The following is an 18,460-nucleotide window of genomic DNA, read 5'->3' as shown; positions in this document are numbered from 1 at the left end:
ATATTGTTCGCCTTTTTTCCCTTTTTAACCCATTCTGGACGTGAACCCCTTTTGGTGTTTTAACTAAGCATTATGTTATACTTTAGCTATTGGAAAATAGCAGATCTACAAGCTCATAGCACGCCACCGAGTGGCGCGCTATGAGCTTGTAGGTCTGCTATTTTTTATTTTGCTATATTTTATTTCGACGTCGTCAGGCCTAAATGGGTTAAAAGCCAGCATGACATTTTCCAAACATGCGATAATGGAAATACATGATGAGGTCATGCATGGTTAACTTTTAAGAAGTGGACTTTAATATCTACTACAGTACAGTACAGTATCTCCATCCCTTAATCCCTTTTCATATACATAGACGTAACACAGCTCATGGCAATTAATTTACTCAACTTTTTACGCGCGCTGGAAAGTTTCCCCCGGTGCTGCTGTGGACAACAAGAATGATGACGATAATATAATAATAAACAGGAAAAGAAGAGAGAATCTAATTATGGGCAAACATAATTAGATGTGGGTAAATAAATAATGTTTGAAAACAGGCAGGCTTTGAACCGCCTGCGACCAACTGGCCCCTCGTAATCTCCTCCGAAAGTTCAATTACTTTCCGAAGCTACAAACTTGAAGGATTCCAGCTTTCGCCTGTTGTATAATAATATAACATCCTAATGCACGCTGTGAAAATGAAATTATGGGTCCCATCTCTAACCTATTTAGACCTGACGGCCACGCTACACCAGGCTTTTCGCGCACAAAAGTTTTGTGCGCGTTTACCCCCGCGCGTGCGTTTAATTTAGGTCCAGTCCTATTTTAAAAAACGCACGCGCGGGCCGCGCGTTTAGGGTAAACGCGCGAGAAAAGCCTGGTGTGTAGCTTGGCCGTGAGACCTCAAGATTCTACAAAAATATCTGGAAAAAATGTTCCTATGTGTCAGTGGTGCTCAAACTATTTCACGTCAAGGAGCCCAAAAATTATATGTAATTTGGCCAACGACCCCCATCTGAAAATATGTTGTTCCAGGGAACTCCCAGAAGCAAAGATTTGAGTTAAAAATGTTCGCTGTGAAGGAATAGATATGCAAAAGATTTGCACACATTTTCACGTTTAAAAAAACCCAAAATTGCAGATCTACAAGCTCATAGTGCAGCACCGAGTGCCGCACTATGAGCTTGTAGACCTGCTAATTTTCAACAGCTACAGTTTAAAATGACGGTTAACAGTGGTTCAAAGCTATACGTTGACAGAGATGTGTCCTCAGGTTTAAATGGGCTAATAGGTTTTTTTTGTTGGTGAGTGTGTATTTGTATGTGTTTGGCGTATTTCCTTCCTCTAATACAACAAGCGGGATTATATTGGTCCTTCTTTGGAATTCTGAAGACGGCTATAGGGCGCCCGCTTATGCTCAGTCTGGGTGGATTTACAGAATCCAAGTCTTATAACTCCCCAACTATATACTTTGAAAGTTTGATAGGGTCTTGAGAAGCATTGTGGTACATTTTAATGAAAAAATAAACTGTGAGAACAGTTTCTTCCTCGTGTCTGTGTAGTGTGTGTGTATCCGCTCTAACAGCCACAGTCAGGCAGATAGATAGCAGTATGATGGAGCAATAAAACAAAGTATTTTCTTGAAAGTGAAGAATAATTGTCTTTGCAAGCCAATATCCACAAAGTTGTTGAGTCCTCCTCCTCCCACACTTGGCAGTGCCGCTGTATTTTGGCCAAAGGCAACAGGAATAAAATGCTAAATGTAATTTAGTTATTTACTGTAGTAACTGACCTTGAACAGCAATTATTTAATTTAGTTGTTTATAAAGAGAAAAGGTCGTGATGTGGATTTAACACCAGTTGCATCTTTTTTGATTCACTTACAGTCCTACGATTGATGCTGTTAATCCATTGAGACCTGGAACGCATCCATGTCACGTTAGCGTTTAACCACATTAACCATTAACTCATTTTGGGCGGGAACCCATTTTGGTGTTTTAAACATTATGTTATAATTTAGCTATTGAAAAATAGCAGATCTACAAGCTCATAGCGCGCCACCGAGTGGCGCGCTATGAACTTGTAGGTCTGCTATTTTTGAAAAATCGTTAAAATGTGCCTTTTTCTTTCCGAAAATTGTCATGATTTAGAAAACTTTTTTTTTTAAATTTCGACGTCAGGCCTGAATGGGTTAATTAGACAAAACAGAATGTAGAATTTTGACATTCGGCAGAACAAAGCTCTTATTCAAAGTGACTTACCGAGCGCAAGATCAGAGTCTGTGTTTAATAAGACAATATGATTTATATCGTATTATTTAGTGTTTCTTAAAATACCTTTTTGTTGTTGTTGACGTACAAATATACACTTATATTAAAAAACAAAACAAAACAAAACAGGAAATGCTCATTATAAAGAAAGTAAAAAAGGGGAAAATATGTACAGTATGAGGAGAAAGGGTTTGACTTTATTTACAGGGGCCAGTTTTGAATCGCAGCCATCCGTAGGTGCCCTTTTGAAGTCTAGGGATTAACATGTCTAAAGGTGGCCTTACACTAGCCGATAATCGGGCATTTTTTGACGCTCGGGGGTGCCCGACTCAATCGATCTGCTCGGGGCGCGATCGGGATCGACCCGATCAACATCAAGAATGTTTGATATTTGCTCTGCCCCGCTCCGATTATCCTGTAGTGTGTGGTGCTATCAGATTTCAGATTGAAAATAATCGGCTAGTGTAAGGCCACCTTTAATGGCTGTTGGTAGGACGTTCCACATTCTTGTGGCATAGGTGCGGAAATAATTGAATCCCTTGTTTGAGCCGAACCTGGGTTGCACGTGGTGGTTTGTTAACCGAACTCCCTCTGGTGTTGCGAGAGTGGACTTCTGGCGAACCGCAACCTTGAACAAACAAATGATGTAAAGGACTTGAAAACCCTTGCGGTGAAGGTCAGATCGATGAATTATTCAGGGTTTTAGATCTAAACTGTTTTAATTATGGGACATCTCTAGATGTCATAAGCCGTGTCAGAATGATGTGTTCACCGTTCAATCTCACGAGGAGAACTTACGGCGGCTACACAGAGGAGCTTGGAGGGTGACATTGTGCCATGTACGTTGTGGACAAAGATAACCTGGCGACGTCACCATAGGCTTTTCACCTCGGAGGAAAGCCTGAAAGTCTGTGTTCCAAACCCGCCGTGTGAATTAACCGGTCTGGAGCGGATGGTAATTTACGCCATGTTTGTAGTCACTGGTTTGTAGTCATCAGGATGGTAATTTACGTCATGTTTGTAGTCACTGGTTTGTAGTCATCATGATGGTAATTTACGTCATGTTTGTAGATACTGGTTTGTAGTCATCAGGATGGTAATTTACGTCATGTTTGTAGTCACTGGTTTGTAGTCATCAGGATGGTAATTTACGTCATGTTTGTAGTCACTGGTTTGTAGTCATCAGGATGGTAATTTACGTCATGTTGTAGTCACTGGTTTGTAGTCATCAGGATTGTAGTTTACGTCATGTTGTAGTCACTGGTTTGTAGTCATCAGGATTGTAGTTTACGTCATGTTGTAGTCACTGGTTTGTAGTCATCAGGATTGTAGTTTACGTCATGTTGTAGTCACTGGTTTGTAGTCATCAGGATTGTAGTTTACGTCATGTTGTAGTCACTGGTTTGTAGTCATCAGGCAGGAAACCACAAGGCGGAATAAGAAAGTACCCATTCATAGTACTGATTCCGCCGGATGACTACAAATCATTGACTACAACATGACGAAAGTTACCAGTTACCGACCGGATCATATACCCGGAATGGAATGCTTGCTGCCCAGGCTAGGACAATGAAAATTGCCCCTTTTGCTCGTCAATGTTGTGATTGTTGCATGGATTAGAGATCTCAGTCGCCACAACTTCCACAGAATCCACAGACTTCAATGGAATCATGTTGTGCACCGAAAACAGCCCTTCTGTAAGCTCACAACGTGTCTTTATGACACGTTGTGAGCTTTATAGATTGGCTATTGAGCTCAGAAAACCTAAAACAAATTTCAGAAAAATTACAAAAACTTTTATGTATTTTATGTCACAATCCCTTTAAACCATGTTGTTGTCACACCCCTCCCTCCCTCCCTCTCTCTCTCCCTCTATAACTCCACCCTCCAGACACCTGAGGAACTGGAGGACGACTCTGACTTCGAGCAGGAGGACTATGACGCTCGCAGCAGGACCAGCGTCCAGACTGAGGACGACCAGCTCATCGCTGGACAGAGTGCACGGGTGAGTCTATACTCTTCTTCACAGACTGCTGTATGGAGTCTGGAACTATACACCTTACAGGGTGAGTCTCCTCTGCACAGACTTCTATATGGAGTCTGGAACTATACACCTTACAGGGTGAGTCTCCTCTGCACAGACTTCTATATGGAGTCTGGAACTATACACCTTACAGGGTGAGCCTCCTCTGCACAGACTGCTGTATAGAGTCTGGGACTACACCTTACAGGGTGAGTCTCCTCTGCACAGACTGCTGTAGAGTCTGGAACTACACCTTACAGGGTGAGCCTCCTCTGCACAGACTGCTGTATAGAGTCTGGGACTACACCTTACAGGGTGAGCCTCCTCTGCACAGACTGCTGTACAGAGTCTGGAACTACACCTTACAGGGTGAGCCTCCTCTGCACAGACTGCTGTATGGAGTCTGGAACTACACCTTACAGGGTGAGCCTCCTCTGCACAGACTGCTGTATGGAACTACACCTAATGGCCCCTACACACTGTAGGAGTTTTAAAGTTGTCGTCGAGTCATCAGAGTATTTTTTTTAACTCGGCTGTCATTATATCTTTGTGGCTTTCACACTAAACGATTGATCGCCGACCAGGGATCACACACTGCAAGAGTTCACCAAGATGCGATCCAGACCCAGACTCTACATGATCAGATCATTTGTTTTTTATTCCAATTCATTTTGACATGCACGATACATCTCTCTCTCTCTCTCTCTCTCTCTCTCTCTCTCTCTCTCTCTCTCTCTCTCTCTCTCTCTCTCTCTCTCGCACGCCACACACACAGGAATAGCCTAGCCAGGCTACACAGGGCGACATGTTTGTTATAGCAGCGCTATAGCGAGACAGGACGTTATAATCTTGAGTTTCATTAAATAACTCTGTCTCGCGTGCGCGCGCGCGCACACACACACACACACACACACACACACACACACACACACACACACACACACACACACACACACACACACACACACACACACACACACACACACACACACACACACACACACACACACACACACAGCGCAGGGAAAGTTTGCTCAAATTGCTCTGCACTGTTGATTCCGATGCGGTTTTATCAACATTATTCAAGTGAAATGCGTAACGGCAATATTGGGCTAATATAGGCTACCAATATGTACGACACAGGGATTTACCGACGGAATGAAGGTTATATATCTTATCATCTGATCATCTATCGATACAGTCGACATACAGACAGATAGACAGCAGTGCTGTGAGCAGTGTGCTCTCATTGGCTGTAATACAGGCCTTATCGGGACGCAGTCGCAACCCAGTTCATACTGTATGATATCCAGTCGGCGACAGAGTCAAATATCAAACGTGCTAGGTATTCAGAAATGGTCGGGGAGGCGTCGGCGAGCGCTTTTATCGGCGCTGGATCTTCTCGCAGCTCCTTTCACACACAGCGAGCAAAACCTCGCCGATCAAAGCCCGATCTTGAGTCAGATCGGGGGTTTTGTCGGCGAGCGCCAAAAATGCTCCCGACAGCATAATCGGAGCAAATATCGGGCAGTGTGTACGAGCCATTACAGGGTGAGCCTCCTCTGCACAGACTGCTGTATAGAGTCTGGAACTACACCTTTCAGGGTGAGTCTCCTCTGCACAGACTTCTGTATGTCTGGAACTACACCTTACAGGGTGAGCCTCCTCTGCACAGACTGCTGTATAGAGTCTGGAACTACACCTTACAGGGTGAGTCTCCTCTGCACAGACTGCTGTACAGAGTCTGGAACTACACCTATACACGGGTGAGTGCACAATGGATTCAACCACCACTGATGTCAGTCATCTGCCGATATAGATTTTTCCCGTTCCGATATTTATATTTATAGAACACGTTCATGCCATATCACAATAGTATACAATATCCCAAAATCACAGACAATATCCAGTCTAATATCATGATATAGATATAATATTGATACTTTGATGTCCCGATCACGTTTTTTTGGCTCCCATTCCGATCATTTGAAAACTTACGTGATCGCCCCCCTCATTACAAAGCTTCTAGGAACATCTTTCAATGCAGATTGCGGCCCCTAGATGTGTCACAGAAACTCTTTTTTTCCGGGAGCGTTCTACCCATTGCTGGCTGTCTGAATACCAACAAATAAAAAGTAAAAAAGGACATTAAAATGTTGACTTATTATTGCTTATAGCAGCTTTAATGCCTCAAAGCGTTTTATTCCACAAGTTCAAATAAGTCTCCTCTTCACACACACTTTGTATTCTACGTGAACGCTCGCGGTCTAATACTAAAATCAATTGCGCACAAATAATTGACATTAGCTCTAGGCCAAAAAAGGCCAGATGATTAGTCATAAAATGAACTGTGGCATCATAGTTATTTTCCTGAATCAAACTATACTCTTCAATAATTCTTTTTCCCCGTGTCGACTCGACACGCATGATCCTCCTCATCGTCTGCCACACCTGTTATGGGCTGATGATTCAACAATAGTTCCACTTAAACCGGCATGACCATGTCCATTTAAATTACCCTAACACTTGTTTCAAAATTAACCCTGTTTGATCGTGGCAGGTGTAAAATTACCAGGTCACACAAACAAAGAAAGTAATTACCAAATCCCTCTCTCAGATGGCAGCACAAGAAACACAAATAGGGTATACGACACAGCGGCTATAGCGCCGTTTGCCAGAGCCTCCATCGTCATTACCGGAGCTATGGGGGCTCTGAGCACATTACAGATTTTTCACTTGGGGGTCTGGCTTGAAGAACATTAAGAGGGTATCAGTGCCTTAGCTAGCTCGCCTCCAGTATAGCAGAGCCTCTTGGCTTCTGTGTGTGTGTTTGCGTGTGCGTGAGCGCGTGCGTGTGCGTGGTGAATGGATTGCGGATGGATGGAGGAGTGTGACTTGGCCCTCTGCCTCTACCTGTGAGGTACTGTGTGTGTGTGTGCGTGTGCGTGTGCGTGTGCGTGTGCGTGTGTGTGTGTGTGTGTGTGTGTGTGTGTGTGTGTGTGCGTGTGTGTGGTATACTGCCTAGGGCATCTTCACAGCCAGCGCGCAGAGGGAGGTGTTAATGCATCCGGTCGTGAAAGAACAAAATCAAGGGGAGACTGAAATTAAACCAATCCTGGACGGTTTACCCAGTTTTAATCACTGCATGCGCCAACTTTCTTTCTTTCTTTCTTTCTTTCTTTCTTTCTTTCTTTCTTTCTCCCTCCAACACACTCATTTCACCTCATTTTTAGGATATATCAATCAGTATTTCTTAACACATTTTGCGCGGGAACCCCTTTTGGTGTTTCAAGCATTATGCTATACTTTAGCTATTGGAAAATAGCAGATCTGCAATCTCATAGCGCGGCACCAAGTGCCGCGCTATGAACATGTAGGTCTGCTATTTTTGAAAAATCGTGAAAATGTGCCGCAAATCTTTGAATATATATTCTTTGAAAGTGAATGTTTTTAACTCGGGTCTATATGGGTTAAAGCCAGATCCTGGAGCAGTTGTTGAGGAGGCGAGAGCTGGTAGTTGGGAGGCGTTGCTGTCGGGGAGGAAACCACCTAACTCCATTTTTGATCGTTTTAGATTATATGATTTTCTATCTTCCGTTAATCAGTGCTAATTGAACACCCTTCACGTCGTTGTGTTGTTTTTCGAAAGTATGGAACCAGTGAAAAGTAGTAAAAAGCGCTTCGGACAAAACCTCTTATAACTCCATTGGACCCTCAAACTATAGAGGGCAGCACGGGTCCATCAAATTGGACCCGGTCCGAAACGGGACCGGTGATATCTGAACCGAACCGCTACGGATCCATCCATAGCTGATGTGGAATATAGCCTATAATGTATAGCAGTGGTTCTCAAACGTATTCATGTCAAGATGTAATGGCATTTCTATCTCTGGTATACCCCAATTTATATTGTAAAACCACTGTTAATTTAACTCTGAGAGTGTATACACACACACCAAATGGACACCCTCACACCCTCACAGACCCATAAGGGTCCATTTGGTTCCTTACTATCTCTAAATTAGCTAGGGACCCCCTGGGCGTCCCCGGTCGCCACTTTTGAGAACCCCTGCTATATTTTGGGCGGGAACCCATTTTGGTGTTAGCATTATGTTATGCTTTAGCTATTGAAAAATAGCAGATCTACAAGCTCATAGCGCGCCACCGAGTGGCGCGCTACGAGCTTGTAGGTCTGCTACTTTTGAAAAATCGAAGAACGACTGACATAGAAACATAGCTTTTTCAGAAAACTGTCAGGATCTATTAGACATTTTTTAAATTTCGAGGTCAGGCCTAAATGGGTTAAGCTGAGGTGGACTGTGAGTGTTCATTTGCGTCATGGTAACTCTAAAATAGAGTTTTAGTTGGAATGTGTGGAGTCTTGTGTGAACCACCAGACCCCCTTCATGTGTCGGCTTCACATTAGGGTGTCCAGGAACACTGCGGGGAACCATCGCAGGGCCATCTGAGCTCTGAAAGAATGTCTTCAAAACCCTCCACACCAAACGGGAGACTCTCAGTTCCTATCTGGCTCTTTATTCCTGGCACCTCGGTGTGTTCTGAGTGGGCTGCTCTGCTATTTGGTGGAACAACCTGTCCATTTGGCATGAAGCACCGTTAACACAATCCATGGCAACCTCGAGATATCTTAAGTTATTAAAACCGTTTTTTTTTGCCAAACACGAGATTTGATAAAAGAGCATTAATCCAGTTTTAAAAATTATATTTTCGACCTCGTTTTCTCTTCCGATGCTGGACCCCCCCATGTGATCAGATTTGACTGAGGGCCTGCCATCGCGCAAATTCCAACTTTCAAGGAGAAAAACCTTTTTTTTCCTCCTCTTTTCAAAATGAGTTAATAGCAGACTCTTCACATCAGTGGCGTCGAGTCCGGGGGTGCTTGAGGGCTGAAGCACCCACTGACACAATGGGCGCGTTCGGAAATAGCGCACTATGAACGCACTGTGCAATGCAAACTAATAGGCGAGTGCTCTCCCGCACTGCCGTTATAAGAACTTTCCGCGCCTGCTTCACAATAACTAGAGCATGTCTGAAATAAGTGTCAGAGCTGAAATCGACATGTAAACATGACATAAATGCTTAAACATGTAGCTATAGGTGTAATGTTAGAGACCACAGAAGTGAACCTTTCAAGCCTGTTTTCTCAACTCGCTGTTTCTCTGCAAGACATTACTCTATATAAGCCATATCTCCAAAACTGGTGGGTCAAGCTGAACAACCAATATGTCAATTTCCCCTGCTTTTATATGACATATAAAAACGGAAATTCAAAAATGGCAGTCCCTCAGTCAAAGTTGGTCCCATATATTGGACTCCCATGGTAGAAAGAGCCTATACATCCCCAATCCTCGGTACGCGTGCACGCGGTCATTAGTGTTGTTAGTGCTCAGAATGGGATAAAGTATGATGTTGGGAGCTTAATAAAACTCTCTCTGAGACTCTAAACTTGCTGGGCTCACACAAATTCAGCCTTGTGAAATTCACGGTGCAATTTATTTTCACTAAAAATGTATTAACTGTATTAGCGCGCCATACGAGCCAAACGAGTTATTGAGCAGGATTTGAATAGGCTTGGAGTCGAGGGGGAAAAAAAACATTCCTTTTCAGTGTGCTGAAGTTTAGAGTTTCAAAATCCTATCTTGAAGAGCGAGGGCTGCACTTCCCTGCGAAGTGGCTTTAGCAGCAGAGTGAGTGCTGAAGTGAGTTAGAAGCCAACGGTGGCTGAATTATTCAAGGTAGGATTTTAATATGGTGAAAATGTAAACGTAATTATACAGAAAAATAAAAACTATAAATAATACAACTTTTTTCATGAAATGTTCTGTTTTTGTATATTTTGTGGCCAGAGGTTAGAGTTGACAATGATAATGAACTTTATAGCAGTGGTTCCCAAAGTGGGGTCCGGGGACCCCCAGGGGTCGTTGGGGGGGTCCCCAGCTAAATTATAGTTTGGTACCAAATGGACCTTTATGGGTCTGTAACTCTGACAGTGTACAAATGGAACCAAATGGACCCTAACAGGTCCATTTGGTTCCTTTATTACACTCTCAGAGTTACAGACACTACACTCTCAGAGTTAAATTAACATTGATTTTACAATATAATTTGGGGTCTCAGAGATAGAAATGCCATTAAATGGGGGTCTGTAGAGTAATATGCATGCCAAACTGGGGGTCCCTGAAATCAAACAGGTTGAGAATCATTGTAAAGATCTTCTCTCATGGGGGTCCCTGGCATATCTTTTCAAATCTCTGGCATATCTTTTCAAATGGGGGTCTGCGGGCTGATGAGTGTCAATTTGGGGGTCCTTGACATGAAAATGTTTGGGAACCACTGCTGTATAGCACCATTCAAAACTCGCTCACAAAGTGCTTCAGAATAGCACGGTGAAAACATACAGCTATGAGGAAAGAGCAACTGCAGTAGTCGTAGAAATCTAATTATACCACAGGTCGTTTCGAGGAAGCAATCTGATTGGTTGAAACAGCCTTCTAGCCGTGGGTTAAACCAGCACCATTCACCACCTAATCAAAACAAAGAATTCAGCTGCTCTGTTCTCCCAGAGCGCTAGCAAACTCGGTGGCTAGGCTAGCTAGTTTCTTGGGACATTTGTGGTCGTAGTGACTACATCTGTCATTAAAAAAATATATTCTTTCAGCGATTTTCTTAGTTTTAAGGGTAACTGTTGTATAATTGCAATATTACACGAGAGGGTGTGGGTTAACGTGATTATTGCCACTTCAGTGATGCTTGCGGAACTCGACTTCGTCTCGTTCCTCACCGCATCCCTGTCGTGGCAATAATCACGTTAACCCACACCCTCTCGTGTAATATTGCTTAAGTATAACATTTACATCAAATTAAAACAAATAGCAACACCCATTTAAACTAAGTCGAGCATTAAAAGGTACACGAATGACTGTGGATAAAAACTCTGCAAAGGCCTCGATAGAAAACTACAGTATATCGTTCTGTTAGAAGTGAGTTAAAAGATGACACTTACTTTGCAAGACTTACAGTATTAGATCCTGTACAGTGAGTTGGGTTGGAGTAGCCTCGGAAACCCAGACGTTTTCTTTTCCAGGGAGAAAAAAAAAGTCTGGGTCCGAGTCCACTTCAATTCGGCATAGAGTAGCGCAAACATCTCTCACTCTCTGCTGATTTCTGATCGTCTGCACCTTTGTTAAATTGACACACACGCACACATGTACACACACACACTCCTCTCTCTCTGTGTCGCTCTAAGTAATTAGTCTCATGTCGCGCAGCTGCGCATAGTTTCTCCCGGCGGATCCTGCCGGGAGCTGCCTATGCCATAAAAAGCATAGGTGAGTTCCAGGCTAGGGTTGGAGTGACACCGGTGGGTAAGTGTCACTTACAGTTCCTGTAAGTGAAGTGGGGATGCACACGCAGACTATAGACACACCAAACGGACCGGCGTGCGGAAACGGAGACCTGTCTTGTGCTGCATGTTGTGCCTCGCCCCCCCCCCCCGACCTTTGTTCCTTTTTCCCTACTCCCTCAAGTACACGCAGGGGGTCCCCACGCAGACCCCACTTTAAGAACCCCCTGCTATACTGCATTATGGCTGAGGTGGACTGTGAGTGTTCATTTATGTCATGTTAACTCTAAAATAGAGTTTTAGTGGAATGTGTGGAGTTTTGTGTGAACCAGTGTTGTTTTTGGCAGCACATTTCGATTTTAGTTTTAGTCGTAGTCTCTTGAATAGTTTTCACTTAGTTTTAGTCACATTTTAGTCACCCGGAATGTTTTAGTGTTAGTCTAGTTTTAGTCGACTAAGAGCCCTATTAAGCAAGACGAAAAACCCATGCGGTAATACAGATTTCGCCCTCGCTCTGCGCCTTTTCGTATTATGGAAGCCGTGGTGAGCGCTCACTCATATGGAATACCACGTTCCTGCATAATTTAGCATTGGGGGAGTGTCCATATGTTAATTATTTTCGCTTTGCGCTAATTTGCTATTAAGCCCCTTGACCTAAAAACACTCAGCGCATACCGATTCCGCCTGGGTCTGACCACGTCTTAAAAGCAAAAAGCACTGTTTCATTTTACACTTGAGCGGCTCTGGAGTGCTGCTGGAGTGTTGCCATGTCTGTTTATTATAAGCGGCTTCTTTTTCTGCAAAGATGCTTGTAAATATTGGTAGTTGTGGTTGCTTTTCTTGTTTCTAAAGTGCTTATTTGGGCTTTTCTCCTAATGTTGTTTAAACCAGTGATCCTCACACAGCGACATTCCCATGTCAAGGACCCCCAGATTAATGCATTTGCCCAACTAAGCCAGTGACCCCCATGACAGATTTGTGTTTTTAAATGTTTCAATAACATTTTTCAAAAATATTCCACAATTGTCACTTTTTTCAAAGATTACTTTTGAAAATAGCAGATCTACCAGCTCACAATGCATCACATTCATTCATTAAAACAATGAACTCTGACTGCAGGGGGATATATATTTATAATGATCATTCTAACAATGTGCAAGAAAATATGTAAAAAGAAGGAAGAACTTTATATTTGTGGACAATCAAAATATGCTGGAAATTTTAATGTGGTGTCATTAAAAGGAATCTTGATATGGCAGACTCACTATCTAGAAAATAAAAACATGGCACTTCATTTAAAATAGGTTGTAGACCCCTGTTATATGCGATTCTTTTGGGAGTATGTTTATAGACCTATTTACTTGTTTCTATGACACATGGCAACAGCGAGTTTTCTGGCTTTCTCGTTGAGATTATAAAGGGTCATATATCGCTCAATTCTCAACCTTTTTTAGAAATTAAAACATCTCCATACTCATTGGGAGGTTTGCTTTCATACGCTGTATCACACCCGACTCAATTCTTCTTCAATAATATGCTACGAGCGAAGACCATAACATTGGGGCCGCAGCAATACGCATGGCGCACGTATGGCATTTCAACTCATTCCTTCGTCGTGACTCGAATGAAATAAAATAAAATAAACGTTATTTTACTGGTGTTTTTCAATAGAAACAAATAAAGAGCGTGTGTGCAACAGTCAGTGCATATACGTGCATGCACTATAGGCTATATTTCCTCCTTGTCGGGATGGTGAGCTGAGCTCTTCACAGCCCGTTTGTCTTTCATATTATTCTTATAATATTTGATATTATAAACACTCATGGTTCTCTCATTTCTCAACCGTTTTTTAAAATGTAAAAATCCCCATATTCCTTAGGAATCTTGCTTTCATTCGCTGTATGGTATATGGTTCTATTTTTATCGAATTAAACAATATCAAACGAACTTGTATGTTCGGGGGTTAGACGATTCTGGGAACATTACGCATGGATTGCCAATTTGCCAGCCAATGCTGCGTATCTACTCGCAGTTCCATTCCGATCTGAAAGGTATAGGTAGGTGCCATTTCAAAGTCTTAGTTATTCATTTATGAATCAAATCAACTAGAATAAAGATTTTTACAGCTGTTTTTCATGCTTAGAACAGAAACAAATTAAGTGACGATGTGCGTATATCTCCCTCCCTTAGCATATGGCTGCGCCGCTGTAATGACTTTCCAATGAAAACTGCAAGTTACTTAACAAAATAGAGACATAGGCCTACAAGCTATGCACATCATGGCTGTGACAGCTTGTGGATCTGTTCTTTGGAGGCATAAAGGTGACAGCATGCAGTGCAATATGAATAATTAACCCAAATGTGACAAAGTCATGTCATGTCTATGGTGCCAGTCTGCAGAAATGTAATACCACTTGCCGAAAAGGGCGCATCATCAGCTGGTGTCGTAAAGAGAATAGTACGGACATGTTCATTGGGTAAGCCTCAAAACTCCCTTAAACACTCCCATGACTAATTCAAGGCCGTTTTGCTCACACCACGGGGTGTCGAAAGCGCTTCTTACCTGGCCCATAATTGTAATATGACATTGCACCCGCCCCCACGTCTTAAAAACTGTAAAATTATATGTAATTAGATTCCACTTGCTTAATAGGGCCCTAAATGTCATAAGGTTTTAGTCGACTAAATCTACAGTTGATTTAGTCGACTAAAATGTATTTTGGCGGGCCTTGATGCCGTCGTATAATGACTGATTTTACAAATAGCAGATCTACAAGCACACAACGCGTCACGCTTCGACGCGTTGTGACCTTGTAGATCTGCTATTTTCAGCATGCAACCAAGTGTAAAATGACTTGTCCACTAGTCCCTTCCTAACATTTTTGTCTAGTTTTTATTTGTTGACGAAATTGTCAATACATTTAGTCTTAATTTTAGTCATCATAGCTTAGTTTTCATTTAGTTTCCATGTAGTTTTCGTCAGTGGTCATACGCGACGAACATTTTTCGTCTTAGTTTTAGTCGACCAAAACAACACTGGTGTGAACCACCAGACCCCTTCATGTGTCGGCTTCACATTAGGGTGTCCGGGAACACTGCGGGGAACCATCGCAGGGCCATCTGAGCTCTGAAAGAATGTCTTCAAGACCCACCACACCAAACGGGAGACTCTCAGTTCCTCATGGCTCTTTATTCCTGGCACCTCGGTGTGTTCTGAGTGGGCTGCTCGGCTTGGACAAATATTTGGTGGAACAACCTGTCCATTTGGCATGAAGCCCCGTTAACACAATCCATGGCAACCTCGAGATATCGCGTGTAAAGTTATTAAAACCATAAACGGGGCGGCGGGAGGGTTGCATCGCGCATCATCGTACCAAAACACGTTCTCACGGATGACTGTTGACTGGCCCTTAAATACCCGTTGCTATATTATTATATCACAACATAATGTTAGCCTATATCAAATATCATTGACCTAAATTGCGTTATATCAATCAATCAATGAAAAAAAGGTTATTCTGTTTTTCATAAATTACTTTTGGACATCTGGAAAAACATGCGCGAGTGACGCATTAGCCTACTTTACCTGGGTAACATCAACTTCTGATACATACTTTTGATAATCCTGTACCGTCATGACCGTGTAGCGTTTTGTTTCATTAGCGCGATCGTGATAAAATAGGCTGCAGCTGTTGTTCCGCGGCTGAGCACACATACAGTATGAACGGGTGAAGATCATAGGAGGAGGAGAAGAGTCGCTGATTTTCCAAACAGTTTCCCCGTTTCTAGGAATTACATTTCGGGCAGGCAAGATGGGACGTCGTCGCCGCCAGGGGCAGTTAAACCGATAATAGTCAGAACACCGCCACGACCCCTGTCTGTCACCACAATGGAGGACAATCACTTCCGGGTCATTCTGCCGAAAAGGTTAAAAGACCACACACTGTAACATCACAAGTGTTCATTTAACTATGAGAGCGCACAACATTTTAAATAATATAACCAAAATGGACCCACCAGGGTTATTCACGACTGCAGCCGCGTATGAACGTTGACCAGTTTTCCGTCAAACGGGGTTTCTATTTGGTCCTTTTTATACTCGGGCATTCACTGCCACTCGTCTTGAATAAAAACTCTCTCTGAGACTCTAAACTTGCTGGGCTCACGCAAATTCAGCCTTGTGAAATTCACAGTGCAATTTATTTTCACTAAAATGACTGTATTAGCGCGCCACGAGCCAAACGAGTTATTGAGCAGGATTTTAATAGGCTTGGGGAAAAAAACCATGTCCCAGCCATCGGAATCTGCGGTGTTTGATCTCCATCACTACAGTACAGTATATACGCTGTTGCACTTGGTCATCCGTTGTGGCTCTTTGTAAGATATCCTCTCAGGCCAGAAGATTCGGCAGGTTTTTCCTGAGGCGTCGGTTGTGAAAGGCATCAATCTTTGTCATATCCTACAGTACACACACATGGGATTGGGTTAATAACATGACTCGCGCTGCCGCCTGCTCAAATGGACACAACAGAAAACACATACACGCCTGTACAGAAATTCCGGTAACACTTTACTTTAAGAGGCTTAACTAAGCCTTAATTAAGGCTTAATTAAGCCTTAATTAGCCAGACATGGCAACATGACTTACAGCGTGACACAACAGTTACTTCTAATTATTGACTTTACAGCCTTGTATACTGTAAGTATTAGGACCTACATATTGACTACAACAGCCAACAAGAATGCACACTGTGACACTACACTACTGTATGTATCAAAGCTGAACTTAACGTTAAAATTACCACCGCTGAAGTGCCCTTGAACAAGGCATTGAACCACTACGATGAAATGTTCTATGAGCAGGGCCTGGCTGGAAACAAGTTATTGAGCTTAGCCCAGATACCCTGGGTAAATATAGTAATAATTTCATTTCATTTCAACTGTGATTATAAAAGAAACAACCTGAACTCCTTCAGCAGAGCAGGTAGGCTATATAGTGTGGTACGAGGAATATTTTGCTAAAATTGATTTTTCTAAGGGGTCATCTATTTTGGGACCTCCCATAATAGTACGCCATACAATTAATGTCCGATTTTCATAATATTAGGGTTGTTTTGTAGGTTTTTAAATATTCTAAGTTGATTTCTTACACTTTTAAAGTAGCCAGAATAATCTAATAATCTATCTAATAAAATAACCCCGGACTCATCTCAATACTCATTACATTCCTCGCTCTGCTCCTGTTGCAGAACAATGTCAAATTAGATCATTATTGAAGCATAAACGTTTTTTGTAGCTGGGCACTTATTACAAAAATTAGTAGCTAATACGAGGGGTCTTCCACAGGGGGTCCGGGACCAGTTTTGGCCCTTCTCTTGCACCCATTTCTGTGATTTTCGAACTATTATTAATCATTAATTAATATTATTAATGTTGTGTATGTTTGTATGTATCTTGGGTTTATGTATTGTACTTTGATGGTTTATTAGTATTCTCTGTATTGAGGTTTGAGTATTTGATGGTTTATTAGTATTCTCAGTATTGGTGAGCTTCAACTCTGGCAATGACTGATCCACATACCGATCAAAGACAATGTGTCCCACATGACATCATAGCCAACCATCATAATTTTGCTGCGTTTGTTGAATGCATCCTGAAAATCTCACAGCTTCAGCATGGTTGGTGTCACCCATGGCGTCAACTATCAGAACTTTGACAGGCTGTGGGATACCTGGAAGATCTTCCTACATCAGATCAGGCTGTGGGACAACTTCAAGAGGCTCTGCCTTGGCATCTCTGGCTTTGTCTGTGGGAATGTACAGGGTGCCATCAACAGCACACAGAACGGAGAACTATTGACATCATATTCACCAATTGTCTCCTCAAGTTTGGGAACTAAACTTGGTCGGCTGCCTTAATTGGGTGATTAAATATAGTCCCAGCAATTCACGTTTCTCACGCAACTTGATTACTTTGTCTCCAATACGTACTTTTGTTTTTCCATCCAATTCGAAAAGGTCTTCAACTTGAGTTTCGTCAATTTGTCCCACACTGAGAGACTTGATGTAGAGATCAATCGCTGTGCTGATGAAACCAGAATCTTCAATGGTGTCTTCTCTTGGTACGGATTGCCTCCACAGTGTAACTCAATCAATTTACGTTGCTTGAGAGCATTTTCTCTTTACCTCAATGCAATCTCTAAAGTCCTCCTCAGAATAGGGATGCTATGGTTCAAGAGGTTTAATGTTTAAAAAAAAGAAAATAAAGAAATGTTCCTATCCCACAAAGATTTGGCCCCTGTAGTAACTCTGAATATATATGAGAGGGATGTGCGTGTGCGTGTGCAATAGTAATACGTCACACTATCAGTGTTTCATTGGCCCGTTTGACTGTCAAGGGTTCAGCCTCCAGGAAATAACCCTAAATACAAAGGGAATACATAATTGCACATAAAAACGACTCCAGGGTGTCTAATGAAGTACTGTCACCTCATAGACACATGAAAAACTGAAAAAATACAAAAATGGTGGCACTCCATCTTTAAAGTAAAGTGTTACCGAAATTCCTATGAACAATTGCTGGCCTCGGCCAGCCTTGTACACCTATATACACCAGTGGTTCCCATTGGTTCCCAAATCCCAAACTTTTTCAGGTCAAGGACCCCCACATTGACAGTAATTAGCCCACGGACCGCTATTTTTTAAAGATATGCCAGTGGACCCCTTTATATACGAGAAGATTTGTTACGGCGCGAACGGATATTCTCAACCCGCTTTAATGTCAAGGACCCCCAGTTTGACGTGCATATTAGTCTACAGACCC

General features: G+C 42.5%; 1 protein-coding gene across 1 annotated transcript in view; it reads left to right on the top strand.

Moving 5' to 3' along the window:
• The window catches only part of ctnna2 (catenin (cadherin-associated protein), alpha 2), a 782,371-nt gene that overhangs the window by 715,170 nt on the left and 48,741 nt on the right, over positions 1 to 18,460 (top strand). Inside the window, 1 exon segment of the mRNA XM_079499975.1 lies at positions 4,144 to 4,257. Coding sequence (XP_079356101.1) covers positions 4,144 to 4,257 — 114 coding nt within the window.

The sequence above is a fragment of the Electrona antarctica genome (assembly GCF_951216825.1).
Source record: "Electrona antarctica genome assembly, chromosome: 4".
Lineage (NCBI taxonomy): Eukaryota > Metazoa > Chordata > Actinopteri > Myctophiformes > Myctophidae > Electrona > Electrona antarctica.
This window is presented reverse-complemented; position numbering and strand designations above follow the sequence as displayed.